Below are 27,686 nucleotides of genomic sequence, written 5' to 3'. Positions count from 1 at the left end.
CCCACTTTATTCCCTCCCAAATTCCCAAATCCATGGCTGATAAATATAATTTGTCCCCACTGGGGTAGTTTTTTAAAAATAATTTTATTTACAGTTATTTTTATATACATCCGTAACAGCTTGGTGAACAGTGTACTGTCTGGGTCAATGTATTTTATACACAACACTAATAATAATATTGTTTAGGTATACATAATAATATATTTCAACTTCTAACATTTACGTGTATATACAGTAATGTTAATGTACTCCATTATATATCAATATACATACTATTCCCAATTTCTACTTTCTACGTGTTTTCAGAACAATTAAAAGCACCCTCAAGTCTCTCTGATCTGATCAATTTTTAATCTTTTACCAATAACATGTGTTCCACCCCCATATTTTGGTATAAAGGAGGGATTGTAAGAAGTTAGCACCCACCCTTTCCCAGAAGAATGAAATATTGTAGGAAATATTAAAAAGGCAGAATATTATACCTCCCTGGATGAGAAAAGAAATATGCTCTTGGAAAGCACCGCCCCCCCCCCTTTATTAATGGCCCCAGAAAGACTGGGCCACATTATTTACAACACAAAAGATCTTCACCCTCAGAATATAATAGGATTAGCCCTCTACCCATCTAGCAACAGAACTCACCACATGGAACCTGGGGAGATTGTATCACCCTGCAAGGTTCAACCAAGCCCGGGACTCAAGACAACCAATCAGAATACATTTCTTACACAGGAACAGGAGGCTCCAAGGTGGCCCAAGAGAGGGTATACACTCTCACACACAGCCATGTGCTCATTTTCCCCAGGGCCTCAAACCATGTGGTCCTGTCCACCATTAAACCATCTTTCCAAGCAGCCTTAAAAGAAGCCCTGAGAGGAATGAAATAGAAGCATCTCCCATATGTTGGGAAGACAGCTTTACATTATCTTACCCCCACATTCACAGCAATGCTGCCAATACCCATTTCTTTCATTCTCAAAAGCTATTTAAAGAGCAGCACAATGCTTTTTTAGAAATGAAACATTTTCCACCATATAATTTCTTTCTCACTTCTCCAACACCAAGGCTGTTGCAACAAATTTGTCAACATCTTGGTGCTGCTACCACGGAGGTAACAAACAGGCACTTCCAAGAAGAAAAAAACACAGTAGGATGTTGGAAGAAAAATCCATCTGGTTCAGTTCCAAGCCGGGAGAGAAGATCTGGAAATTAATGAGCAGAACCACAGCACGGAGTTCTGGCACAGCTGACAAATTAGCTTGTTGAGTGCAAGGATTTTTATACACTTTACAGTATTTTGTAATTTTTAGGTCTCTTTGTGTGCTTTCATTATTTGATTATTTTTACTTGTTTCGCAAAGGCTCATGATGGGTCTTAATTATCACTTCCTTGGCCATAATCCTGTCAAATATATGTGATTGATTTTATCCTGTTATCTATTCCCTCTAGCCTTCCTTCTTTAATGGGCCGGTATTGTTTCCATTTTTCTCAATGCATGGGGTTAAGCCATGATCTAGTAAAAAGAAAAGGCAACAGAAAGAGCAACATGCAAACAAAAGCTAATAAAACACCCACAGGAACAAAACAAATTGAAAGTTTAATTTTTGTGCATTCTTCAAAGGACTGTTGAATTGGCCATGCCCATCTAGTCACATGACCACCTAGTCATGCCCACCCAGCTGGTCCGGCCCTCCCAACAGTTTGAGGGACCATAAATTGGACCCATTTAAAAAGTTTCAGAGCCCCTGGGTTAAGGTCATGTCCTGTCCTTAATCCCATCACCTGGAGATGAGGGTATTTTCTTTGTGAATAGGCTGGCCCAGGATTTCTTAATGAGCATCTGCTGTAGGCTATTAGGGAAGATTGGGAGCTGCTTTCTGCCTCTAAGAACGTGTTTCTCCTTTTCTACCTTTTTTAATATTCCCCAAAATATTTTATTCTCAGGTGGGGCAGCTTCCCACAATTCCCCCCTTTTGGGGTATCTGTAATTTACATATATATATATATAGGAGGCAGCAGAGGACTCTCATGTTGATTATGGCAGTAGCCCAAAAGGAGAGTTTTCAACCCATTATCTTTAGCAGCAAGGTCAGAAATTTTGTTAAGTAGAAAAAAATATATATAGCGCAATTTTCTGTGCCAATTCTTTTTAGATATCTGATGTCACTTTCTAGGATCTTTCGGTCAGGTTTGAAGCAAGCACATATCCCAAAATTGTTTGCAGCCATGATTCTGCCTTAGTAGATAATCAAGGGCTGCCCATTTCCAAGGATTGCTTCCTGAACCTGCCTCAGTTTATTGCATCCAGGATTTGTGAGGCCAAATTTAGATTAACCAGTATACAAGCCAGACTACGAATATTTTTGAAGTTGCGCACAAGGAGCCCTGGGACTAATGCAGTGGAAAACCAGTGCAACATATTCTGCTTCACTGGGCAACTGGGCACCATCATTTGTGAGTCAAAATCAGCAGTTGGGGTTTGGAAATCTCTTTTCTGCTACCTCTTCAGTGAGGAAATTGACTAAGGCGGCATGCCCCCTTTCCATGGAATTGGGAGACTATTGGGCCTTAGTGCCACAGAACAAAAACCAACCAGGGGAAGCTTTATGTCAGGAGTCCTCAAAGTACTTGCGGGCTGAATATGGCCATCCAACACAATGTATCCATCCTGCGTAGTGGTAGGATTAAGCCCTGCCCTTGACTTACAGCCACTCCTTGTGTGCCTGCTTTTTCCCGCCAACCTCATCATTCCTCCTCCAGCTGTTGGCAATGTTCCCTCTATTTTTTTTTCCGTGTGTGTGGAAAAGTATAGTGTTCGGGCAGCACATTTTCATGCCTGAGCACCTGAAATTTTTTTAGCCATAATTAGCAATAGCAATAGCAGTTAGACTTATATACCGCTTCATAGGGCTTTCAGCCCTCTCTAAGTGGTTTACAGAGTCAGCATATTGCCCCCACAGTCTGGGTCCTCACTTTACCCACCTCGGAAGGATGGAAGGCTGAGTCAACCTTGAGCCGGTGAGATTTGAACAGCCAAACTGCAGAACTGCAGTCAGCTGAAGTAGCCTGCAGTGCTGCATTTAACCACTGCGCCACCTCGGCTCTAATTGCCATCAGAGCAGATGTTGGGAGGGAGGCAAGGAGGAAAAGGGTCCCCTCCCTCTCCCTCAGACCCCCAGGAAGGAAGGGAGGGGAGGGGGAGGGAAAGGAAAGAAAATGGGAAACAAGAAAAGGAAAGGAAAAAGGAAATAGAAAAGAAGGAAAGGAAAAAGGAAAGGAAATGGGAAAGAAGAAAGGAAAGGAAAAGAGAAAGGAAAGGAAAAGAGAAAGGAAAGGAAAAAGAAAAGGAAATGGAAAAGAAGGAAAGGAAAAAGGAAAGGAAATGGGAAAGAAGAAAGGAAAGGAAAAGAGAAAGGAAAAAGGAAAGGAAATGGAAAAGAAGGAAAGGAAAAGGAAAAGGAAAAGAAGGAAAGGAAATGAGAAATGAAAGGGAAAGAGGAAATGGAAAAGAAGGAAAGGAAAAGAAGGAAAGGAAAAGAGAAAGGAAAGGAAAGGAGAAAGAAAAGGAAAGGAGAAAGAAAAGGAAATGGAAAAAAGGAAAGGAAAAGAGAAAGGAAAGGAAAAAGAAAGGAAGTTAGAAGAAGGACAGAAAGGAAAAGGAAAGAGTGGAAAGGATTGGTACTGCTCAAAAATCAAGTCTCAAGATCCCGTGGACCCCTTTGGCTCAGGCAGTCCAATCCCACGCTGCTTCCCTCTCTCCCCAAAGCGAAGGGATTGCAGAAAAAATGCTGAGCCCAGAACGGAGCTTCAGACGAGGCAATGCCTGAGAAACCCCGGATGTGCAGAGAAATGCAGGCTACAACCAGCAAATCCCATTTTCCCAGGAACTGACGAAGCCCCAGAGGACCAATGGGAATTCTCCCTTCTGCAGCGTCATCGGTCTCCGGGCAGAGTCTTCCTTGATTTCACCAATCAGAAATCAGAGTTCAGAAGGCAGGGAAGGGGGATATTTTCAGTCACATTTAAAGACATTAAAAAACACTGCGCTGCACTTTGAAACTTGTGCGTGGTGTTTCTTTGTTACCTGCGCGGCCGCTCACACGCACAGCTTAGAGGGAACGCTGGCTGTTGGCCTTATATATACCTTGCAGAACCTAGTATCTCAGCTGTGTACTTCTATTCATCGCTGCTCACAAAGGTAAGGACAAAGGGCATGGGCCGGAGGGTGGGGGGGGGAGGGCGAGCTGGCAAATGGGTGATACTGACAGTGGGTGTACTGACATGTGAAGCATGTGAAGGTAGTAGGGGAGCATGCGGGAGACCGTGGCATGGGAGCCCTTCTGGGGTGTTTCCCGAAGCCGGTCTGACCTGCGAGTTGAGCATATGGAGTGACGCAAGCCCTGGAGGTGGGTAGGACAGGGGGTGGTGATTGGCAGGGGATAACATAAACGGGTGGCCCTGAAGATGCTGCGAAAGGAAGCGCTCAGGATACCAAAAGAGCAGCTCCTCGCATTTTGGCTGCTGCAATAAGTATGAGAAGCCCAACCAATGTTTTGAGCATGGTTAACATCTCCAGCCCAATGAGTTTAAGCTGCCCTGTTTCAATAACCATTGTTCCCTCTAAGCTGCGTGGCTGCATGGACGTGCATGTGGAAAGTAAACACTACGCAGCAGTTTCCAACTGCCACGCAGTGTCGTTTGCCAGACATGGACTGCAGTCTACAAAGCAGCCGCACAATCACGATTGAAACCCCCTCCAGCTAAACAGGAGTCTTGAGGTGCAGCAGGGCAGCAAAGTGACTGTATTGAGGACTTGACATGGTTCGGGCTTCCTGGAGCAACTATTTAGAGGGAACATTGCCCACAGCTGCTTTCGCACAAGTTTAAGAGGGCTAAATTTGCCTCGTTGGGTGGGTGGGGGAGTGATCGACAGAAACTCGCTGAAAGAAAGTTCTTTCTGACCCACGTGATTAATTTAACCTCCGAGATAAATGTATTGTGTGAAAGCAGCTGGCTTCCCTTCCTCTCTAGCATCCGTGCCTCGATTAACACATAAAAGCCCACAAGGAGTGGGGGCTGGTCACCAACCAAGAACAAGCCAACTAAGCCGAGTGTGGGTTGCTCCGCAGAGGACAACCCACGCTCGGGAGAAATGGCAGCAGTGAGCCTCCTGTCTTCGCTTTCTACCTCTCCACAACGAGGTAGAAAGCGAAGGCAGAAGGCTCACTGCTGCCGTTTCTCTCGAGGCTACCCACCTGAGGCTCACATTGGCAAATCCAGGGCGGCACAGCAGCAATCCTAAACTCCCACCTAGAGCGCTCGCACCACAGAATCTAAATGCAGGAAGCAGGTCTGTTTCCTCATGCATCTCTCTCTTTCAAAGAAAACCTTCCTTGTTCTACCTCTCCTGGCTGCAATCTCAGCTATCTTTGAGTCTCCAGCCAGTCACATGACATCACGTGATATTTGATAACTCATTGGGATCTTCAAAGTCATTGAGAATAGTTTTGCTTTTCATCTAATTAAACTTCCTATCTGTCAGTTTATCTGTGCAATTTTGTTGAATATTTTGGGTCACTAGTTACTATCACTAGTTATATGCAGAATTGTCTCCCAGAGTTCAGTAGTAGTAGGTTACTGAAACCACCTGTATAGAGAGGAACAAATTGCCACATTTTTTTAAACAATCAGCAAGCATTGTTGAACAGACAGGCAATAAATCCTTGAGTTTACAAATTAATGATGAAAGAAAACTGTTAGATGTGAATGAGACTTTATGCATGGGGATTTTAATCATTTTCCTCGTTTAAAATAGCAAATTTCATATAATACATTAAAATGAAGTATATCAAGTGAAATTCATTAAAATGAAGTATATCAAACACTTACTATTTTAATATTACCAGTATTAAGTGCTATTTATATATTCATTTCAAAGGTTTTTTTTAATTTAATCCAAAATGAATTTGAAAAGAGAATTGTAGTGAGTTTGCTTTTGAACAAATATTTCTAAATTTATTCGTTTACTATTTTATTCATTTTAAAATTTTATTAGTTTGATTTTATATAACACTGATTTCGTTGTTGTCTTGGGTGACATCTGTGAAAAAAATTCAGGTGCTCAGGCATGAAAATGAGCCGCTCAAACACTATACTTTTCCGCCCACACTGGGAAAAAAATTAAAGGGAACATTGCCCATAACCAGCCTTTGCTTTGTGGAAAGCATGCCTTTCCTTCCCCAGGAATTGCCAACTTCTGCCCCCATTAAAAAACAACAACCCTAGAGCAAAATCTTCACGCATAAAAAGAATATTGACTTGCTGTGCCAACCACTCCTAAATACCATTCCTTTCCGCAAAGTCAGGACATTCAAAAGGCTTCTCTCCTATGTGAACCCCCGGGTGTATTGCCAAACTGGAATTTTGACTGAAATATTTCTTACAATCTGGGCATTCATAGCGTTTCTCTCTTGTGTGAGTTCTCTGGTGTATTATCAGCTTGTCCTGCTTGCTATAGCTTTTGCCACATTGGGACAACTCGTAGGGCTTTTCTCTGGTGTGAGTTTTTCCATGAACAACTGGAAGCCATTCTAACTAAAGCTTTTGCTGCATTGGGGACACTGGTATGGCTTTTCTCCAGTGTGGTTCCTCTCGAGCATAATTCTACAATCTTTGCTTTTCCCACAATAGGCAGATCTGTGGATCTTTTCCACCACTGACATTCCTGGATTCTCAGGGACCCCAAAAATACTCTCAATCCCTTGTTGGATGGAGCATAGATTCAAGTTTCCTTCCTCACAGGGCGAGGCCTGCATTATGGTCTGCCTTATCTGGCTGTCAAAGTGACCTTTTCATTTCCACTGACTTCCAGATATTTCCATCTTTTTCTGAACTAAAAAATTATTCTCCTTAATATTTTGATATGTTTCTTCCAGATACTCCATATTTTGTCCAACTCAAAACTCTTTTCCTAATTTCGTCTTCTTTATCTGTAAGCCGATGGGGAAGAAGAGTTTTGGGGATTTCCAGAGGAACTAATAGGTTTTTGATTGCTGCCTTGGTTTTCTTTGCATTTTAATGCTGCTTGAGATTCAGTTTTCCACAGTGCTCTCTTTGGCATTCTTTTCCCTATAAGATTCACATAAAAGGATTAGTTTAATTATGGTTTATAAAATGGCTGCACAATATTAAAAAAAAAGAGCTCCAAAGACAACAATTACAATAGAAGGCAAAGATGCCAAAATGCTAACTTAACCCCTTACATTAATTATTTACATTTTCAATATACATGTCAAATGCCCATTTAGTTATGAAATTTATTTATTGACTTGGGTCAATCATGAGTTCATAGTATTGCAAAGTGTTATCATAGAATATACCTGGAAGTGCTGGGGACAGATTATACATATATACCTATCCTCGTTTCCCTCTTTTGGGCCCCAAAATAAGCACTAAGTCTTAGTTTTGGTGGATGTCTTACCCACTTACTTTAGGATCATTGCAGACCACCCCCGACATCCTGAGGAAATAATGTTTTAAAAAGCTCCCATCAGCTACTCTTTTCCTTTTGGCTAAACTCCTCTAAGTGCACTCCAACCATTTCCACTTGACTGCATTTTCTTTCACTCTTGGTTCCCTTCTGAGAAAGCAGAGAAGAATGTGAGTCAAGTATGCGTATGTTATGCTGACGCTTGCCTCAGGACGCCGTGTGGCCTGTTGCGCCGTTAACAGAGTTCACACCAGGGATCAATCCAGGGCCAACTGTAAATGGTGGCTGCTTCCAGGACAAAGTCATGAGGCCCAATGATATATATCCGTGATGGCGAACCTATTTGTTAGGTCATGTGAGGCGTTGCCCTGTCAGCTCCAGTGCACATGCGTGGGCTGGCCAGCTGACTTTGGCCTTCTTTTAAGGCCGTTTCGTTGAAGCCTCCGGAGCGAGAGAAACCTGCCCTACAGGAAAACCAGAAGTTCAGGAACAGACTTCTGGTTTGCTCCTAGGGCTGTTTTTCACCTTCCAGAGCCTTCAAGAAGCTTCCCTGAGGGCTCCGGAGGGCGAAAAAAGGTCCTACGACCAAACTGGAAGTCACAGTTCCTGAAGTTCTGGGTTGCCCGTAGGGCCGGTTTTCACACACCGGAGGCTTCAGGATGCTCCTAAAGCCTCTGGAGGGCCGCTGTGGGGGGGGGAGGAGCCTGTTTTCGTCCTCCCCCGGCTCTTAGAAAGCCTCTGGAGCCTAGGGAGGGCAAAAAATGGGCGCCAAAAGCAGGGGGAGCGCTGGTCACGCACACATGCGTGCTGGGGTCGCTTGCATAGCATTATGGGTGTGGGCATGCCCGCGCATGATTCCCCTGTGCTCCCCCCTGCTTTTGGCACAGGATCCAAAAAAACATTAGCCATCACTGATACATTTCCTTCCCTCCCTCCCCAGTTCAGAGATCTTCAAAAGGTAAAAAGGAGGGTGTGAGGTCCAGTGGGGTAGGAGCTAGGTGTAAGGAAATCCTGGGGGACAGAGTGAAGGGCCAAGGGGACTCAAGGGTTAAGAAACAAAACAAAAGGAGGTCTTGGAGGGTGGGGGAGGCCTAGAGATGCCTACGGCAGGCAGGCCTAGCCCTGTGCTAGGCCTATAAAGAGTTTTTCCCAGCTCTGAGTAGACAGTGTTCTGCTTAGTGACTCACACATTTGATTAATGGCTGCATCAGGGAGAGCAGGGGGATCCGGGTAGTTAAGGAAAGCAATTTCACTTAACAGACATTGCAACCTGCAACCTTAATTCAAGGCCCATAATAGTTATATCTTGAGGATTACTTTTATGTGTGCTGTGGAATTCTGCGGCTCAAAATCGGGTGAAACAAGATAGAAGACTGAAACTCCACATGTGGGGATTCCATAATCAATAGACAAAAGCTCCACCCAAAATCCTTTTTGAGGAAATCCTCTACTTTTGGAAAAGGAAATATCTAGAAGCTTTGCTGATAACCAGAAACTAGTAGTTAGCCATTTTCCATTTTCCTTTTCATTCCACTTACAAATTTAATCCTGAGAAATGTTTGAGCAAAATGAATCAGGCCAAATTCAAATAATCAATTTCTCACCTAAACCTTCAATGGGAGACCACAAATGAAATTCAAGCATTTTCTAAACTCATCTACCTTTCCTCATATGGACTAACTTGTGTGCAATAAGGGATGATTTATGCTTGAAGTAATAACTGCAGATTGGAAATTTCAAAGATTTCTCCACGGTGTGAATCCTCTGGTGTATCATTAGGTAGGAATACTTACTGATACCTCTCCCACAATCAGGACATTCAAAGGGTTTCTCTCCTGTGTGAGTCCTCTGGTGTCTCACCAGATTAGAATTATTACTAAAGCTATTCCCATAGATATGACATTCAAATGGTTTCTCACCTGTGTGAGTCCTCTGGTGTGTCATCAGGTTGGAATTCTGACTGTAACATTTCCCACAATCAGAACATTCAAAGGGTTTCTCTCCTGTGTGGGTCTTCTGGTGTGCCACCAGATTGGAATGATTGCTAAAGCTTTTCCCACAGATAGGACATTCAAAGGGTTTCTCTCCTGTGTGAGTCCTCTGGTGCATCACCAGGCTGGAACTCAGACTAAAACTTTTCCCACAATCAGGACATTCAAAGGGTTTCTCTCCTGTGTGAGTCCTCTGGTGTGTCACCAGATTGGAATGATTGCTAAAGCTTTTCCCACAGATAGGACATTCAAAGGGTTTCTCTCCTGTGTGAGTCCTCTGGTGTATCACCAGGTAGGAATTCTGACTGTAACATTTCCCACAATCAGAACATTCAAAGGGTTTCTCTCCTGTGTGCGTCCTCTGGTGTGTCACCAGATGGGAATTCTGACGAAAGCTTTTCCCACATATAGGACATTCAAAGGGTTTCTCTCCTGTGTGAGTCCTCTGGTGTCTCACAAGGCGGAAATTATCCCTAAAGCTTTTCCCACAGATAGGACATTCAAAGGGCTTTTCTCCTGTGTGAATCCTCTGGTGTTTCACCTGGCTGTAATTATCACTAAAACCTTTCCCACAGATAGGACATTCAAAGGGTTTCTCTCCTGTGTGAGTCCTCTGGTGTTTCACCAGATTGGAATTCTGATTAAAGCTTTTCCCACAAATAGGACATTCAAAGGGTTTCTCTCCTGTGTGAGTCCTCTGGTGTACCATCAGGTGGGAATTGTGACTGAAGGTTTTCCTACAGATTGGACATTCAAAGGGTTTCTCTCCTGTGTGAGTCCACTGGTGTTGAACCAGGTGGGAATTCTGACTGAAACCTCTCCCACAATCAGGACAGTCAAAGGGTTTCTCTCCTGTGTGAGTCCGCTGGTGTGTCACCAGGCTGGAATTATCACTAAAACTTTTCCCACAAATGGGACATTCAAAGGGTTTCTCTCCTGTGTGAGTCCTCTGGTGTCTCACCAGGTGGAAATTCCGACTGAAACTTTTCCCACAGTCAGGACATTCAAATGGTTTCTCTCCTGTGTGAGTCCTCTGGTGTATGACCAGGTGGGAATTCTGACTGTAACGTTTCCTACAGTCAGGACATTCAAAGGGTTTCTCTCCTGTGTGAGTCCTCTGGTGTGTCAACAGATTGAAATTATTGCTGAAGCGTTTCCCACAGATAGGACATTCAAAGGGTTTCTCTCCTGTGTGAGTCCTCTGGTGTGTCACCAGGCTGGAACTCAGACTAAAACTTTTCCCACAATCAGGACATTCAAAGGGTTTATCTCCTGTGTGAGTCCTCTGGTGTGTCACCAGATTAAAATTATTACTAAAGTTTTTCCCACAGATAGGACATTCAAAGGGTTTCTCTCCTGCATGAGTCCTCTGGTGTATCACCAGATGGGAATTCCAACTGAAATGTTTCCCACAGTCAGGACATTCAAATGGTTTCTCTCTTTTGTGTGTCTTCTGGTGTTTCACCAGGCTGGAATCATCAATAAAGCTTTTCCCACAATCAGGACATTCAAAGGGTTTCCCTCCTGTGTGCGTGGTCTTGTGTAGGTGGGAATTTCTAATGAAACTTTTCCCACAATCTCCACACTTATAAGATTTCTCCATGTAGTGAATGCTCTGATGTATTATCACGTGGGAATTACGATTGAAACTTCTCCCACAGTCAAGACATTGAATGGGTTTTTCTCCTTTATGGTTTCCCTGGTGTTTCACAAATTGGAATCATAACTGCAAGTTTTCCAACAATCAGGACATTCAAAGGGTTTCACTTTTGTGGGATCCTCAGGGGCTTCACTAGGGTGTAATTCTCACTGAAACTTTTCCCACAGAAAGGATGTTCAAATGGTTTTATTCTTTTGTATGCGTCATTCAGTGTCTCAAGACCTGGGAATTTCTAATGAAACTTTCACACAATCTGCAGTCACATGTTTTCTCCCTCCTGTGAATTATCTCATGTTAACACCATGTTGCCATGCTCACTATAGCATTTACTGCACTTTTGTGGCTTCCTTCTTATGTAGAGATGCTTCCATGAACCACAAGGGAGCTGTTTTTGCCACATCCAGGTAATTTGTATGGATTTTCTCCTTTTTGGCTCCTCTTGTGTATAATCAGTTGTGATTTGCAATCTGTGCTTCTTCCACAACAGGCAAATCTATGGAGCTTTTGCACAGCTGATATTCTTGAGGAGGTGAAAAATATGGACAATGCCTTGTTTAAGGGTGCTTTCATTCAAGCCGTCTTCTTCCTCACAGGGAGAGGCCTGTCTGTTCTACCTGGCTTTACTATTGATCTTTTCCTCCCAACAGACTTCCAGATATTTATTCCCTCTTTTCCTGAATTATAAACAATCTCCCTTCACCTCTCATGTAATGTATCCTTGAGTTCTGCACAATCTGCTTATTCTTTCTTGATTTTCTCTCTTTTGTCAAACAGCTGCTGGAGAAGGAGGAACAGATTTGTAAGGTTTTCTGCAGGAAATGGAAAATATTTTGATTTTTGGCTTGATTTTCTTCCCTTTTCAACACTGATTGTTATTTACAGTTGTCCCGAGTGCTATTATTGCCATCCTGTTCATCTGTAAGATGCAAAGAAAAATGTAACTTTAATTGTTTGTAAAACGATTAGAGATGAGGTAGAAAAAAAAAGAAAAGTATACACCACTTTTGCTCATGTACATCCTCAGCTGCAAATAAGGGCTGAAAATACTGTCTACAACTCCTCTGGTGACATAATTGTTCAAATAGTCCTCACATAACCTACCGCAATTGGAACTGATATTTGCGTTACTAAGCAGCTCAATCATTAAGCATCATGTCACATGACAGTGCCAATTTACATCTGTTCCTCTGTAGTTGTTAAGCTAATTACTGTGGGTTGTTAAAGGCAATTTCATATGACTGTGACTTGCAATTTCCTGCCAGTATATCAGAGGTGGGTTTCAGGGGGCATGGTCCGGTTCACAAGAACCGGATCAAGAAATCCGACGTGTATTTGTGTACCGGGTCCTCCAGAGGCCGCGTACCGGAACGCTCGCTCAGCTGGCCTGCACCCCTCACGCACTCCCCCTGCCCGTCCAGCTGCCTCCCTCCCTCTCTCTCTCTCTCTCCCCCCCTACCTGTCCGCCTCATGCTTGATCTGCCCACCCACTTTCTTTGCCAGCCCAGCTGGTGGGGCTGCAGCCAGGCTGGCTGAAGGAGCATCTGTGGCGAGCAGTAAGTGAAGCGAGTGCCGGTCAGCATCCCTGCCTGAAAGCAAAAGGTCTTTGGAAGCTGCGGCTGCCCCCTCCCCCTCCCTCTTGCAGAAACTCCTCTTGATGCACAATTGGGACCGCCCCATCTTTCCTGACTTTCAACTTCCCTTGTCGAATTTTCTTCTCTTGCTCCCCTTCCCCCCTGCATGGTCTCAGTTGCTGCTTGGAGTGGGGGGGGGGAGATTTCTGGTTTTGCAGGGCTGAGAGGAAAAGGGGAAGGAGGACCAGGCCCTCCAAGGCTGCCCTCCCTTGGAGTTTTTGCAACCAAATTCCCCCCCCCCAAAAGAGGACCCCTCCACCCAAATACTGCGGGACACAGCAGGCTGGCCCCATAACTGGGCAACATGTGGAGAGGCTGCAGCAGCTGCGCTCTGAATGGAGGAGAAAGAAAAAAGTTGTGATTCTCCCTACTACAGCCCTTCAATGGCAGAGAGAAGCCAAACTTTTCCCCCTCCATTCACAGAGGAGCTTCTGCTCCCTTTATGCCCCCCTGACCCCCCTCCTTCCCGGGGGTCGAAACACCTGAAAAGGACAGGCAGGCTGCCACAGCTCCACTGAGAAGGCTTTTCTGAGAGGAGAAAGTGCTCCAGTCCGGCTGCACCCGAGCTGGTGGAGCACCCGTGCGATCGCAGCAACCGCGTGGCTCACCTGCACTGGCTGTCCCCTTGGCGACGGGTGGGCGACCAACTTGCAGGTCCGGAGGAGAAGGCGTGTCTCCGTTTCCGCCCGCTAGGTGATGGCAAGCATTTAATACTACCGTATTTTCACGACCAAAAGCCGCACCGGATTATAAGCCGCAGTATCAATTAACGTTAATTTTTCAAACTTTTTCCACATATAAAGCGCACCGGGTTATAAGCCGCACGTTTCCCGACGCTTCTGGACATCTGTTGCAGTCGCGAGGAGCGGTACGAAGGTTCTTGGCGCTCCAGGAAGCCCCGAAAGCAGCTGGGGGAGGCGCACGGCTTGGTTTCTCCTCCCTGGACGTCGCAGCAGCAGCCCCAAGCGCACCGATCTCTGTGTTTTTCGCATCGGGGCATACTCTTGCAGCACACCCCGATGCGAAAAACACTGAGATCGGTGAGTTTGGGGCTGCTGCTGCGACATCCAGGGAGGAGAAACCAAACCGCGCGCCTCTCCCGCTTCCCGGAGCGCCAAGAACCGTCGCGCGCTCTTCTCCACACTCTCCTCGGCTCCTCACAACTGCAATAGACGTCCAGAAGCGACAGGGGCTATCGAGCTGGAAATCCAATCCCCATTAGCCCCCAAAGCCGCTTCTGGACATCTATTGCAGTCGCGAGGAGCAAAGCAGCTGGGAGATCTTTTTCCACATATAAAGCGCACCGGGTTATAAGCCGCACTGCCGATTTTGGATCAAATTTTAGGATTTTCAGTGCGGCTTATGGTCGTGAAAATACAGTACTTGTAATATTTACAATATAAAATCCTAACCATAACAATATGATTATTCAAAGCCAAAGTATTAAGACTTTTGCTGAAAGGCACATAATACACTGATAGGAAATGAGAGGGGAGGGAGGGAGGGAGGGAGGGAGGGAGGGAGGGAAGGAAGGAAGGAAGGAAGGAAGGAAGGAAGGAAGGAAGGAAGGAAGGAAGGAAGGAAGGAAGGAAGGAAGGAAGGAATGCACACACGCCTATTCAGGAGGTGGTGGGAAGATTTTAAGAACTTTGGAGTTAATCCAGTATAAGAGAAAGGGAGAGAGGGAGGAGAGTGTGTGCATGCAAACAGGCCTATTTGGGCGGTGGTGGGGAAATTTTATAAGCTTCCGGAGTGAATCCCTTCCCAATTATTTGTCTCCAAAGGTTTGTACACAAGTGCCTGGGTCCATCCACTGCTTCCATTCACTTCCTCCCCCCTCTCCCCTTTCCTCGCTGCTTTGATCAAATCAACAGGAGAATCGCTGGGGCTTTGACAAGGAAGAAGTGGGTTTGTGCCAGTGGTGGATTTTTAGGGGAACTGAGCGTGAGAACCCAAAGTCCAGCTGCTCCCTCCCCCCCCCCCATTAAAGAGGAAGGAAGGAAGGAAATGAAGGAGCTGGAAATGAGATGGAAGGAAGGAGAGTGGAGGGAGGTAGAAGGAAGAAAGAATTGCATATGGCCCCAAATAATTTTTAGGGAGGGCGGGAGGGAGAAGGGAAATATTCTAATGCATTATTACTAGTATGTTTATTAAGAAGATACATTCAAATATTAAGAACCGAACACCTTTCTTTTCTTTCTTTCGTTCCTTCCTACCTTCTTTCTTTCTTCCTTCCTACCATCTTCCTTCCTTCCTTCCTTCCTCTACTACATTGTTTTGCTCATTTCCACATTCTTAAAAAAAATATCCCTTAAATTATCTAAACGGGATCATTTATAGTCAAGTTAACAAATCTGAGCTAAAGCTTTTGTCATGGAGTACAATCAGTTTTGAACAAGAGTTCCAGAAGTCCTTTAGATGTGATTCCTAAAATGTGTGTGTGTGAGAGAGAGAGAGAGGAAAGAAAGAAAGGAAGAAGGAGAATGGAAGAAAAAAAGGAAGAAAAAAAGGAAGGAGAAAGGAAGAAGGAGGAAGGGAGAGAGAGAGAGAGAGAGAGAGAGAGAGAGAGAGAGAGAGAGAGAGAGAGAAAGGAGAGGAAGGTTGGACTGCTACCCTGGCACTAGACATGGCTTTAGAAAATGTTTTGAAACAGCACAGCAATCTAGTGCTGGAAGGGATCTTGGAGGTCCTCTAGTCCAACCCCCTGCCCCAGCAGGGAATCTTATATCATCTGGATTATTTTGGTGCCTCTAACAGAAAGGAAAATTGCCAGAAAGGAGAAGCTGCCGTGCAGAGGAAGGCAGAGATAGTCCTTGATTTATGACCACAACTGAGTCCAAAATTTTGTTTGCTAAGCAAGAGTGTTGTTAAGTGAATTTCACCACATTTTCCAAGTTGGCCATGCCCACGCGGTCACACAATCGCCAAGCCACTCCTACCTGGTCACATGACCACCGAGCTACTCTCACAAAACAGGCCACACCTATAGAATAGGTTCTAAAAAATTTTGAAACCCACCACTGCAGTATATCCACTGATCTAACTTGTCAGAAGCTAGCTGGGAAGGTCACAAATCGGGATCATGAGTGTGGGATGCCGCCGCTATCATAAATGTGCAACTCTTGGCAGAACCCAAGTTGGTGCAACTCCTTTTCCTGCACCTTCAAAACCACAATCACTGCTGACATGTGGTCACAGAACATAAATTTTGTGGACCAGGTGCACATCTGCTTCTATTGTGCCATAGTAACTTTGAAGGCTCAGGGAAGAAGTGGTAAGTGAGGACTACTTGTGCAACAAAGATGCCAATAGCTATTTTTTAGAAAGTGCTGGATTAACCACAATTGAACCTGGTTAATACATGGATGGGGCAGGAAATACGATACTTATTGGCAAGACATGGAAGTATAAAAACTTGTAAATTTTATTCTTCTGTCATTTTCAATATACGTATGGATTACAAACTGTATTAAGAGGGCAACCTCAAGATATAATGGGTGACTTTAACTACCCTGATATTAACTGGGAGACAAAGTCTACAGCAAGTAGGAGATTGAACAGATTCCTTAGCTGACAACTTTGTCATCCAAAAGGTAGAGGAGGGAACTAGAAGAAAAAGAAGAAGAAAAACTATATCAACCTAATTCTTACTAATAGAGGAGTGATAGAAGGAGTTGAAGTTGCTGGAACCTTGGGCGAGTGACCACGTCTTACTGGAATTCAATATAATGCAAACACAAGCAATAGAATAAAATCCAACAAGCGTCTTAACCTTTAGAAGAGCTGATTTTAACAAATTCATAGCCTAAGCAAAATTTCATGGATAAAAATCCTTAGGAGAAAACAATGCAAGGAGTGTGGGAAATATTGGAAAATCTAGATATATATAAAAGCAAAATGCCACTCATGCATTATCACAAAATCTCCAGAACCATAAAGCCTACAAACCTCAAATTTTCCACGTATGTTCCTCTTGGCTTCTAGGTGCTCACTAAGAAAGGATTTTTCAAAATGACCATCAGAGTATTAGTATTTTCCTATATTATTATTAACATGCTCTCATGCTAATGAGTTCTATTCCCCCTCCTAATCAGAAGGGAAATCTGTTCCAAATGCAAAACACAAGCAGAGGAGAGGAGATTCAGTTTCGGTTTTACTTTCACAGCAGGAAGCAGCTGTACTACAGAACAGTTGAGTTAACCAATAGCCAGACTCCTTTCTGTCTCCTTGCTCACACAGCAAATACTGTTTCACTTTCAAACTAGCTCTCTGATGCTAAGGCAGAGGTTCTCAACCTGTGGGTCTCAGTCTCAGAATTACAGCCTCAGAGACTTTGTAATGGCAGGAATCTGTTCTCACACGCCTGGGCTTCTGCAGAAGCTGCCCTCCGAAGCCCTCCGAGGATACTAAGAGTGAGTGATTAAGTGAGTGAAACAGACAGACCAGGGGTGGGTTGCTCCCTCTTCTCTGGTTTGAATGCGAGTTTAGTGGCCCGCCTTCTCTGCTAGTTCGGGTGGGTAGAGAAAGGAGGCATGCTCCCCTTTGCCCTTGGTGGCAGGTGCTCCTTTTCACAAGCCTCCTTTTTTTCTCGGTTCCACCACAAAACCGCGGAGGACAAAATCGCGCTCGACGAAAGCGCGCATTTGACATCATCACAGCGCGACGAAAACATCGCGCTGTGATCAAAAAATGTAAAAATAAAGCGAAAACCTTACCCTAACCCCCCCAAACCTAACCCTAAACCTAACCCTAAATCTAACCCTAAACGTAACCCTTAACCTAACGCTAAACGTAACCCTAACGCTCTAAACCTAACCCTAACCCTTAACCTAACTCTAACCCTAACCCTAACCCTAACCCTTACCTTTATGTGAATCGGCTTGCTTTAATTTTAATTTTATTTCAATTTTTAATTGTTTTCATTGCGCTGTGATGATGTCAAATGCGCGCTTTCGTCGAGCGCGATTTTGTCCTCCGCGGTTTTGACGGGTCACATTCTTTCTCTGCCTGCCCGAATGAGTGAAGGGGATGCTAGCCCCAAAGCGCCTGCTTGCCCACATTCAAACCAGCCTTCCCCCTCCTGTCTTTCGGCATGAGGGGGAGGGAGGTTCTTTCCAAAGACTGGCTTCTTTCCTTCCCTCTTGCGGCTGGAAAGCAGACATTTTCACAGTGGCGGCAGAAACACAATCCTGGGAAGTCAGTTCCGGCTCTCCCTTCCCCAAGCATGTTCCGTTGCTGCTGGATCTGCATTTGCTGAATCCAGCGCGGTGGCGATGGCAAGAAGCGGCTGCCAGCGAAGCTCTCACGGCAAAACTCCCACCGCCGCACCGGATTCAGCAAAAGTAGCTCCAGCAACAACGGGACCAATAGGGGGTGGGAAATCCATGCAGAGGGAGGAAAACGCTTGCATTCCCCACTCCCTCCATTGGAAACGAGGCAACTGTCAAGAGAGAAGAGGGCAGCGTATGCCACGTGGGCTTGTGCAGCAGCCGAAGAACAGGAGGCGAGGTGACCACAGTGTGTGTATGTGTGTGTGAGAGAGACAGATAGACAGACAGAGAGGGGCACAGAGAGAGAGGAAGGGAGGGGAGAGACAGAGACACGCAGAGAGATAGAGATGGGGAGGGAGGAGAGAGAGAGATACAGAGAGAGAATTACAGAGAGAGGAAGGGAGGGGAGAGACAGACACACACACACACAGATAGAGAGAGAGGAAAGGAGAGAGACAGAGAAACACAGAAATGGAACAAGGAGGAGAGAGAGACAGAGATTCAGAGAGAGAATTGCAGAGAGACAGAGAAAGAGGGAGGGAGGGGAGAGACAGAGACACACATAGAGACAGATGGGGAGGGAGGAGAGACAGAGATACAAAGAATTACAGAGAGAAACAGAGAGAGGAAGGGAGAGGAGAGACAGACACACAAGAGAGACAGAAATGGGGGAGGGAGGAGAGAGAGATACAGAGAGAGAATTAAAGAGAGGGTGGGAGAGAAGAGACAAAGAGCCACACATAGAGACAGACAGACAGACAGACACAGAGAGACAGAAAGAGAAAGAAAGAGGAAGAAAGGAAGAATTGGTGGCTGTTTTGTTTTGTTTTTTTTTCTTTTTAAAAGGCATTCTTTCCACTTAGAGCCAGGAGCCTGCTCTTAAACTTCCCAGACAAAATTTCATTTATTTGTAATTAGAAATAAGTATTTCACAAAATATAATTACATATTTTTTTGTCATTAATCTCTATGCTTTAATTATGTTCAATTTATAACAATAAAAATACATCCTGCATATCAGATATTTACATTATGATTCATAACAGTAGCAAAATTACAGTTATAGAGTAGCAACAAAAATAATTTTATGCTTGGGGTCACCACAACATGAGAAACTGTATTAAAGGGTCACGGCATTAGGAAGGTTGAGAACCACTGTGCTAAGGAGTTCTACTCCCCCTCCCCACCTGAAAAGAAATCAATTCCAAGCTCTGATGCTAAGAAGTTCTACTCCCCCTCCCTACCTCAAAAGAGGAGTTTCACTTTCGCTTTCACAGCAGCAAGCAGCTTTACTACAGAACAGTTGAGCTAAGCCTTGTCCAGGCTCTTTCCTGTCTCCTTGCTCACACAGCAAATACTGTTTGATTTTCCAAACACCCCTCAACTCTCTCACACACTGACAGGATGCTGGCCAGATGCATATCAATGGATGCTGATAGGTAGAGGCAGATTCCCCACCCTCTTATTTTTCTCCTCAGTTCAGATGAATCTGTTCCTTCTACTGTTAACACCAGTTAAAGGGAAAAGAGGCAAAAACACACAGAAAAAGATTTACAGATGTGATTAAGAAAACACACAGGAAGCTGCACAAGTATCGCCAAATTCATCCTCAAGTCAGTAGAAAGGCTGTAAAAAAGTATACCTCTAATAAGCCCTGTGTTAATCAGTCACAAATGAGATCAATGCCTTGGACTAATAAGTATTTCTCTGGTTTTAAATATGAACCTCAGATTGATTACTCCAGGGACAAGTTTGTTGATCTCGGACCCTGATTACCCTGTGCCTGGTGCCGTATTCTATGTCAGGTTCCTGTTCGGTGAAGCAGAAATAAACAATAGGCCACACAATTCTCAGTTTTGTTTTATCTTCCAAGCTTCGGCACGATCCGAGAAACACCCAATGATAAGATATAGTGAGATGAAGTCAAGGCTGAAGCCCAGCGCTCCCCTCCACCATTTAAACCTTCCCGCGACTCAGTGGTGGGTTTCAAAAATTGTTGGAACCTACTCTGTGGGTGTGGCCTCCTTTGTGGGAGTGGCTTGCCACTCACGTGACCAGATGGGAGTGGCTTGCCGCCCATGTGACCGGATATGAAATTATGAATTAGTACTTAGGTCGGTCCAAGTAGCTATTCAGAAACTCTGGCATTGAAGCATGCAGGTCTTAAAGCTGTCAAGTTACAAGATCCTTGCACCCCTAACCCTTTAGAAAAAAAAACTAGGGGTCTTCAAACCTGACAGCTTTAAGACTTGTGGACTTCAACTCCCAGAATTCCTCCTCCAGTCCTGTTGGCTCAGAAACTCTGGCATTGAAGCATGCAAGTCAGTGGTGGGTTTCAAAAAATGTTGGAGCCTCTTCTGTAGGTGTGGCCTGCTTTCCGGGTCCACTGGTGGAACCTCTTCTAACCGGTTCGGTAGATTTGACGAACCGGTTCTACCGAATAGGTGCGAACTGGTAGGAACCCACCTCTGCCGCGACTCCACCCACTGCCCATACATGCTCACAACGGTCGTAGTCAAGCCATAAGCCATGTTGGTTTGCTGTGTGCAGGCAGACGTGCTGTGTTTCGGATTGGCAGATTGAGAGTCCCGGGATGTTCTACAATGGTGGTGCACCTCTCTCCCCTTCAGCCATACCCGGACCTCTTACACAGCCTTCTCACCCACCAGCATCCAATGGCAAAGCACTTTCTGTCTGCTGTCGGGAAGTACAACAGATGCTTCCAAATGATGTCTTTTGGAGTCAGAGAGGTGAAGGAGGGAAATTTTATGCCAACATTCAAAGTGCAGGGGCAGGTATACCACCAGATAGGGGGTATCATGACGGAGCCTCAGCAGCAGCAGCAGCCTTCATTTCCCCAGATATACTTTGTTGGTGATGATGACAATGAGAGAGACATCTGTTGTGGAATCTACTCAGGCATTAATCCACAACTGGTTAGCCAACTGCAGAAGTGGTTGCGAGAACACAACAAGTATTTTCTGGAACTTAAGGGTGCTGTTGAGTCTGGTCCTAAGGGCCACAAGGACTTCCAAGTGGTGATTAATGATGTAATTAATTAATAATGAAACTAATTAATAATGATTAATTAGTGATTAAGATTAATGCCGATAGGAAGTCTTCTGGAAAGCATCGAAATTGTTTCAATGCCCCCATGACTACAGAAGTGGCTGTTCTCATTGTTGGGCAGGATTTTGAAAAGAGAGGTATCGTTCTCCACAGCAGAAAACAGATTGTTATGAATCAGTGAGTTGCACCGTGCTATGATGCTCTCCAATACCCTCTGATGTTCTGCCATGGAGAAGAGGGCTATTACATCAATATACCTCAGTGTGAACCAAACACCAAAGTTCCTCTCAAGAACACCATGTTTGCTGCTGCCTTTTACAACTACAGGATAATGGAGCGTGATGGTGAAAAATGCTACCTATTGCTCTTTCAGTTCCATAGTTAAGCACTTTTCTTTGAGAAACTGAATGAAAAAAAGGATGAGTATAAAAAATGGAAAGAGGGACACATAACTAAGGCAGAATAGTAGCATATAGCTTGAATCTGCAAAGATGAAATCAAGCTCATGGTGAAAATGAATTAAAACTTACAACAAATATCAAAAATCATTTAAAAACATGTATAAAACAAGAAAAAAATCAGGAAAACAGTCAGTGTACTAATGGGAAATGATGGCAAGGAAGTGATAGGAAGTAGAGACACAGCAGAGCTACTTAATTCATTATTTGCATCTATCTTCAGGTAAAAAGAAAAAATAGCCAAACCTACCAAAAACAGAACAGTAAAAGGCAGACTAGCAATACAAAATAAAACAGACAAGAAAATGGTAAGAGAACACCTGTCCATTCTAGAAGAGTTCTAACCACCAGGACCAGATTGATTACATCCCAGAGTTCTAAAGGAGTCGGCAGATGTGATCTAAGAAGCATTGAACCATATCTTTAAAAGATCTTCATGCACAAAGGAACTACAGATGGATTGGAAAAGACCTGATGTAGTTCCCATCTTCAAAAGAGGGGAGAAAAATAGATCCATAAAACTACAGGCCAATTAGCCTGACATCACTACCTGGAAAAGATAATACAATACAATAGAGTTGGAAGGGACCTTGGAGGTCTTCTAGTCCAACCCTCTGCCTAGGCAGGAAACCCTATACCATTTCAGACAAATGGCTAGCCAACATCTTCTTAAAGACTTCCGGTGTTGGGGCATTCACAACTTCTGGAGGGAAGCTGTTCCATTGATTAATTGTTCTAACTGTCAGGAAATTTCTCCTCAGTTCTAAGTTGCTTCTCTCCTTGATTAGTTTCCACCCATTGCTTCTTGTTCTACCCTCAGGTGCCTTGAAAAATAGTTTGATTCCTTCTTCTTTGTGGCAACCCCTGAGATATTGGAACACTGCTACCATGTCTCCCCTAGTCCTTCTTTCTATTAAACTAGACATACCCAGTTCCTGCAACCTTTCTTCATAATGAAACAAAAGTTCTGCAAACACCTAGAAGCAAGCAAATATATAACCAGAAGTCAACATGTTATTTCATTCTTACACAAAGTGACTAAATTGGCGGACCAATCAAATATATAGGATTTCAGTAAGGCAGTTGACAAAGTAGACCATAATCTACTTCTTGGTAAATTAGAAAAATGTGGAATAGGTACATCCTTCCACACAGATGGATTCATAACTGGCTGACAAACCACACTCAAAGTGTATTCCTTAATGGGACTATATCTATATGTAGGGAAGTAAGCAGTGGGCACCCCAAGGTTCTGTTTTAGTACTCTTAAATATTTTTGCAAATATTTTTGCAAATTAAGGCAAAAGGGAATCGAATGGGAACGCATCAAATTTCCAAATAACACCAAGTTGGCAGGAATAGCCAACACCTCAGAATATAGGCTCAAGAATCTCGATAGATTTGAACACGACGTAATAAAATGAAATTCGATGGAGAAAAAAAAGGTTTTACACATGCAAGAAAAACCAAATGTACTGGTACAGAATAGGTGGCACCTGGCTTAAGCAGTAACTATGAGAGAAACAATAATTTAGATATGGGCCAGCTGTGGGGGAAAAAAGCCAATACAATACTACCGTGTTTCCCAAAAATAAGACAGGATCTTATTTTCTTTTTACCCACAAAATATGGCTTGGGCTTTATTATGAGGGAAGGGTTTATTGTTTTGGGGTTGCTGGGCGGCTGCTCTCTTCGGAGCAGGCTCCCAAAGAGTCAGGCACAGCCTCATGGGCGAATGGCTGTGTTGCGCTGTCGCAGCAGCTCAACACAACAGCCATGAAGCGACCACGTGCACGAGCAGCCACCTGGCAAACCCCCTTTCCAGCCGGGCACAGCGCCATTCACTGACCTAGGGTGAGCACCTGTTCGCCACTGCCCAGCTCCTGCGGCTTGGCACCTTCGAAATGCCAGTGAAGGGCACTCTGTACGGTTGGAGAAGGGGGTTATGCAAATGGCTGTTCCGCTCTCGCTCACGGGCCTCCCAGCCTCACTATGCCCTGGCCCAACTCTCCCCGCAGAGCCAGGGCACCTCCACTGCCGCATGACTTTTTCTGCGGCTTCCAAACCAAGTCTTCCGGCAGCAGCCGTTCTGGGCTCTATGGTTGTACGCTCGGCCAGCAGCTGGCCCAAAACCATAGTGTACGTCCAGAGGGGCCAGTCGGAAGACTCAGTTTGGAAGCCGCCAAAATAGTCATGCAGCGGCAGCAGAGGTACTCTGCCTCTGAGGGGAGAGCTGGCCCAGAGCATTGTGAGGCTGGGGGGCGCGGAAGTGGAACATCTGCTCGCGCAACCCCCTCTCCAGCCATGCACAGCGCCTTTCACTGGCTGCCAAAACAGTTTTTGTGGGGGAGGGCTTATATTTTTGCCCACCAGAAAAATGTGGCATAGCCTTATTATCAGGACATGTCGTATTTTCGGGAAAACCTGGTAGGCTGCATTAACAAAGAGATACAATCAAGATCATGTGAAGTATTAGTACCACTTTTTATAAAGAATAAGACTACAGTTAGATAATTGCAGAGAGTTTGGCCACCATATCATAAAAAAGATGTTGAGACTCTAGAAAGAACGCAGAAAAGAGCAACAAAGAGGATTAGGGGGCTGGAGGCTAAAATATAATTAAGAGGTTGCAGGAATTGGGTAGGTCTAGTCTAGTGAAAGGAAGGACTAGTGGAGACATGATAGCCATCTTCCAATACTTGAGGAGTTGCCACAAAAGAGGGAGGGGTGTCAACCTATTCTCCAAAGCCCCTGAAGGCAGGACAAGGAACTGGATGGAACCTCATCGAGGAGAGAAGCAACTAAGAACTAAGGAGAAACTTCCTGACACTAAGAACAGTGAACCAGTGGAAGGTTTTCCCTTCAGAGGTTGTGGGGGCTCCATCCCTGGTGGCTTTTAATCAGAGACAGGACAGCCATTTGTCTGAAATGATATTGGGTCTCCTGCTTGATCAGGGCGTCGGAATAGAAGACCTGCAAGGTCCCTCCCAGCTCTGTCACAAACCCTCCAGTGATGGGAGCCCCCACAACCTCTGGAGGGAAGCCATTCCCAAAGAATCCACCTTCACTTGGAAGAGACTTTTCCAATCTTCCAACCAGAAGGAAAATTACAACCACCAGTTTCGCAGCGTGCAGCACCAGTGGGCTTAAATTCGGGGAGGGAAGGAACCTGCATTAGCAGCAGCTGAGATGCTTCAGCCCAGTTACTTCTCTGCTTCCAGGACTCTCCTCCCACCCGCCCTCAACTCACCTTCCAGCTGTTGCTTCGACCACGGGAAGAGCACAAAAGCCGCTCTGCACACCACTCCCCTCCCATGAGTGATCCAGAACAGGAAGTTCAGCTGTTCCCAAAGGTGCTTTTTTCAAAGGGCAACTGGACTTTCTTTCTTCCACTCTTCCCGCTTTCCAACCTTTCTAGGAATACAGTACTCTATAGTTTTAACTCCTTTATGCTCAACCACAGATTATCTGCTTTCTAGACACAAGTGTTGCCTGTTTGAGCACCATCTCCAGATAGGAGGCAGAAAAAATCATCCTTCTCCAGTTTCTACCTAAGGCGTTTGCAACGTGTTTCCACTTATTAAATGCTATCAAGTCGTTTTTTACTTCTAGCAACCGACTTTGCAGCTGAACCTAGTGAAATAGTGAAATGTGATGTTACTTAACCTTTGAAGATTAACTATGTGCTGAGCCCTAAAATTCATGAAGGTTTTATAGAATTACACAATCAGCTTTCTTAGGTGTGATTCTTAGTGGAGATCAAAGCCTCTCTAATACCCCAACACTTTATGACTGATTTCCTGTGGCTTCCAGGATTTTAGGACATGGCAGCAGCATCAGGCCAGACACTCCAGGGGAGCTTCACTCTTGCTGGCCAGAGTTGCATCCAAGAGCATCAACCATCAAGCTTCATTCTTGGAGGAGGAAATTTTATATCTGCTAAATGCCAGGTGTAAATTCTGTAAATTTGCTTGCACTGAAGTTTCCCATTAGGTCACACAGAGAAACATATGCAGCAGGGCCTATAAAATGGAGCCTAAGAAAGACGGTCTGATTGCCTATATAGGACAGAAGAAACATTTCCCCCTTCCCAAAATGAATGTAAAAAAAAGAGGGGCAAAAATAGAATAGCCCATCAAATCACATGGCTAACTGATCACCAGACTAATCTTTTTAGAAAGATACCGTGCAATGCTATTTTTAATGCAGATTTAATAAGGTATGGATGGTGAGGATAATGGCTTTTGGTTCTGGAATCTGTTGTATGGAGGAATCTGGAATAAAATAACCCCAAACTTTTATTGATTTCCTTTTCATTCAAGAACTCAAGATGGCATATAAAGCACTTCCTGGGCAGCCTGCTTTAATTTTAGAGGCTAAATGTCCCCCAGACAGCCTACCTACCTATCGTGATATACTTTTTGCCTCTCAATATTCCATAGCTCATATAAGCATGCATTATTTCTTCAATCCACTGCAGTATCCTCGCTAACCATTAGGTGTCATGCTTACTTCGTTTTCCATTTTTATTACTGTATTTATTTGGAAGACACACACAAAAAAACTTTTTAAAGACCATCGAAACTAAACCATAAAATCAGTTCCTATTTTTTTTATATAGAAAAACAACAGAGAGAACCAGTCCAGGCTTTCCAAATTTTTGACCTGTGCCTCTTCTTTTCTAAATGAGATCAGGCTTTTTCCAGATCTGTCAAAGGCTCAAAATCTTAGTCACTGCTAAACTTTGGGGAGTGGGGAATGGAACTCCCTGCCTCCCTCTTTTGCGTCACACTGTCATATAAAGGTTATTGGGGAAAATTCCACCCAAAGGTTAGAAAAAATGAAATCTCACCTAGATCACTCACGCTGCTGTTCAATCTTTTCAATAACTTCTTCTGTTGGGCTGTCCCAGCTTGTTCTGGCCACAATGGCTGTCTTCTTCTCCTGGTGGTTTGAGGGCTTCCTCTGGACCTGCAAGGGATTGCTTTCCTCCTCACAATCCACAGAGTGTCCCCCTCCTCTTCATCACCTCTCCTGAGTGACTTTTGGCCCCCTAGGGGGCCTCCTGACAGGTGGAATTTGGCTGTCTTAGTGGAGCCCCACTAAGTCATTACTGTACTGCAATGATATCCACCCCAAAACAAACTTTTATTACAGTGTAGTTTTCGCTCTTGAATTTTGACTAACCTCTCTGTGGTTTCTTCTCTTGACAGGCAGTCCTTTTCAATTGAGGGGGGCACCTGTCAACCCTGAAGCTGACCTGACTGAGGCCATTTTGAGGCTTCAGTGCTGCTACAACTGGAGCTGAGGGACAGGGGTAGGGGAGTAGGGATAGCTGGGATAGTGTAGCCAAAACAAAATACTATCTCTTGGGAACCAAGGACATGCTAGCAACTGACTATATCCAGATTGCACCATGTGACTTTTTTGAGAAACTTTTACTTTTAATAAGATGAAAACCATGGGAATGCTTAGCATCAGTTTTCAATATCCTGTGCCAATATGACATGTCCAATAAAACTATTCTTTGAGGATTCTACTTGCCTCAGAGTTTTGTTCGTTCTGGGTATGTTACTTGGAACCCTGACAGTTTATTTGACATGATCTGTTTATGATCAACCCATGTAGGCTACTGATTATAACTTTGTTTGCCTCTCCCTGCAAGAGGATGTCCACAGCATAACCTGGAAAAGGAACGAGGGGCCAGAAACAGGGCTCCCACACCCCTTTTCCACCTTCTCTCTAGGCACAAAAGGAAAGTTCTGTGTTTAACCTCTTCGCTGAAGCCCCTGCAGGAAGGGCTGCAATTGGGGGCTGCCAGGCAATGCCACATCCTCCAGCCGGGCCCCCCAGAGAGGCTTACCCTTATTACCCTCAAGAAAAACCAAGGGATGAAAAGCAAGCACCTGGAAAATATAGAGACTGAAAATCACTGCGCTAGTAAAAGAAACTTGCATGCACTAATCCACAGCAACAATAGGTGAAAATTAGGAATGCATTGATTGTTGAAGAGGGGCAAGGCAGACTTGCAGATTCATTGGACTACAAGGCCACCCATTCAATTCTTGGATGGAGATCAGCGGTGGGTTCCTGCCAGTTCTAACCTCTTCTGTAGAAG

General features: G+C 44.5%; 1 protein-coding gene and 1 long non-coding RNA gene across 2 annotated transcripts in view; both read right to left on the bottom strand.

The window, feature by feature from the left end:
- LOC148047621 (uncharacterized) overlaps positions 1 to 21,404 on the bottom strand; it is a 31,372-nt gene extending 9,968 nt beyond the window's left edge. The window contains exon 1 of the long non-coding RNA XR_015695851.1: positions 21,368 to 21,404. This is a non-coding gene — a long non-coding RNA (uncharacterized LOC148047621). The remainder of the gene's footprint in view (positions 1 to 21,367) is intronic.
- On the bottom strand, positions 5,774 to 13,488 carry LOC106551246 (uncharacterized). Its single transcript, XM_014069300.2, has 3 exons — positions 13,380 to 13,488; positions 9,409 to 12,056; positions 5,774 to 7,128 (listed from the first exon to the last, which is right to left on the bottom strand). Exons 2-3 carry the CDS (start codon positions 11,081 to 11,083, stop codon positions 6,986 to 6,988), a joined length of 1,818 nt encoding a protein of 605 aa, XP_013924775.2. The 5' UTR covers positions 11,084 to 12,056; positions 13,380 to 13,488; the 3' UTR covers positions 5,774 to 6,985.
- Positions 21,405 to 27,686: the final 6,282 nt, after the last annotated feature.

This window comes from Thamnophis sirtalis, unplaced genomic scaffold (genome assembly GCF_051295495.1).
Source record: "Thamnophis sirtalis isolate CommonGarterSnake01/CBP01778 unplaced genomic scaffold, rThaSir2_p1.2 scaffold_3, whole genome shotgun sequence".
Classification (NCBI taxonomy): Eukaryota; Metazoa; Chordata; class Lepidosauria; order Squamata; family Natricidae; genus Thamnophis; species Thamnophis sirtalis.
The sequence above is the reverse complement of the archived record's forward strand: the minus strand, read 5'-3'. Positions and strand labels throughout refer to the sequence as shown.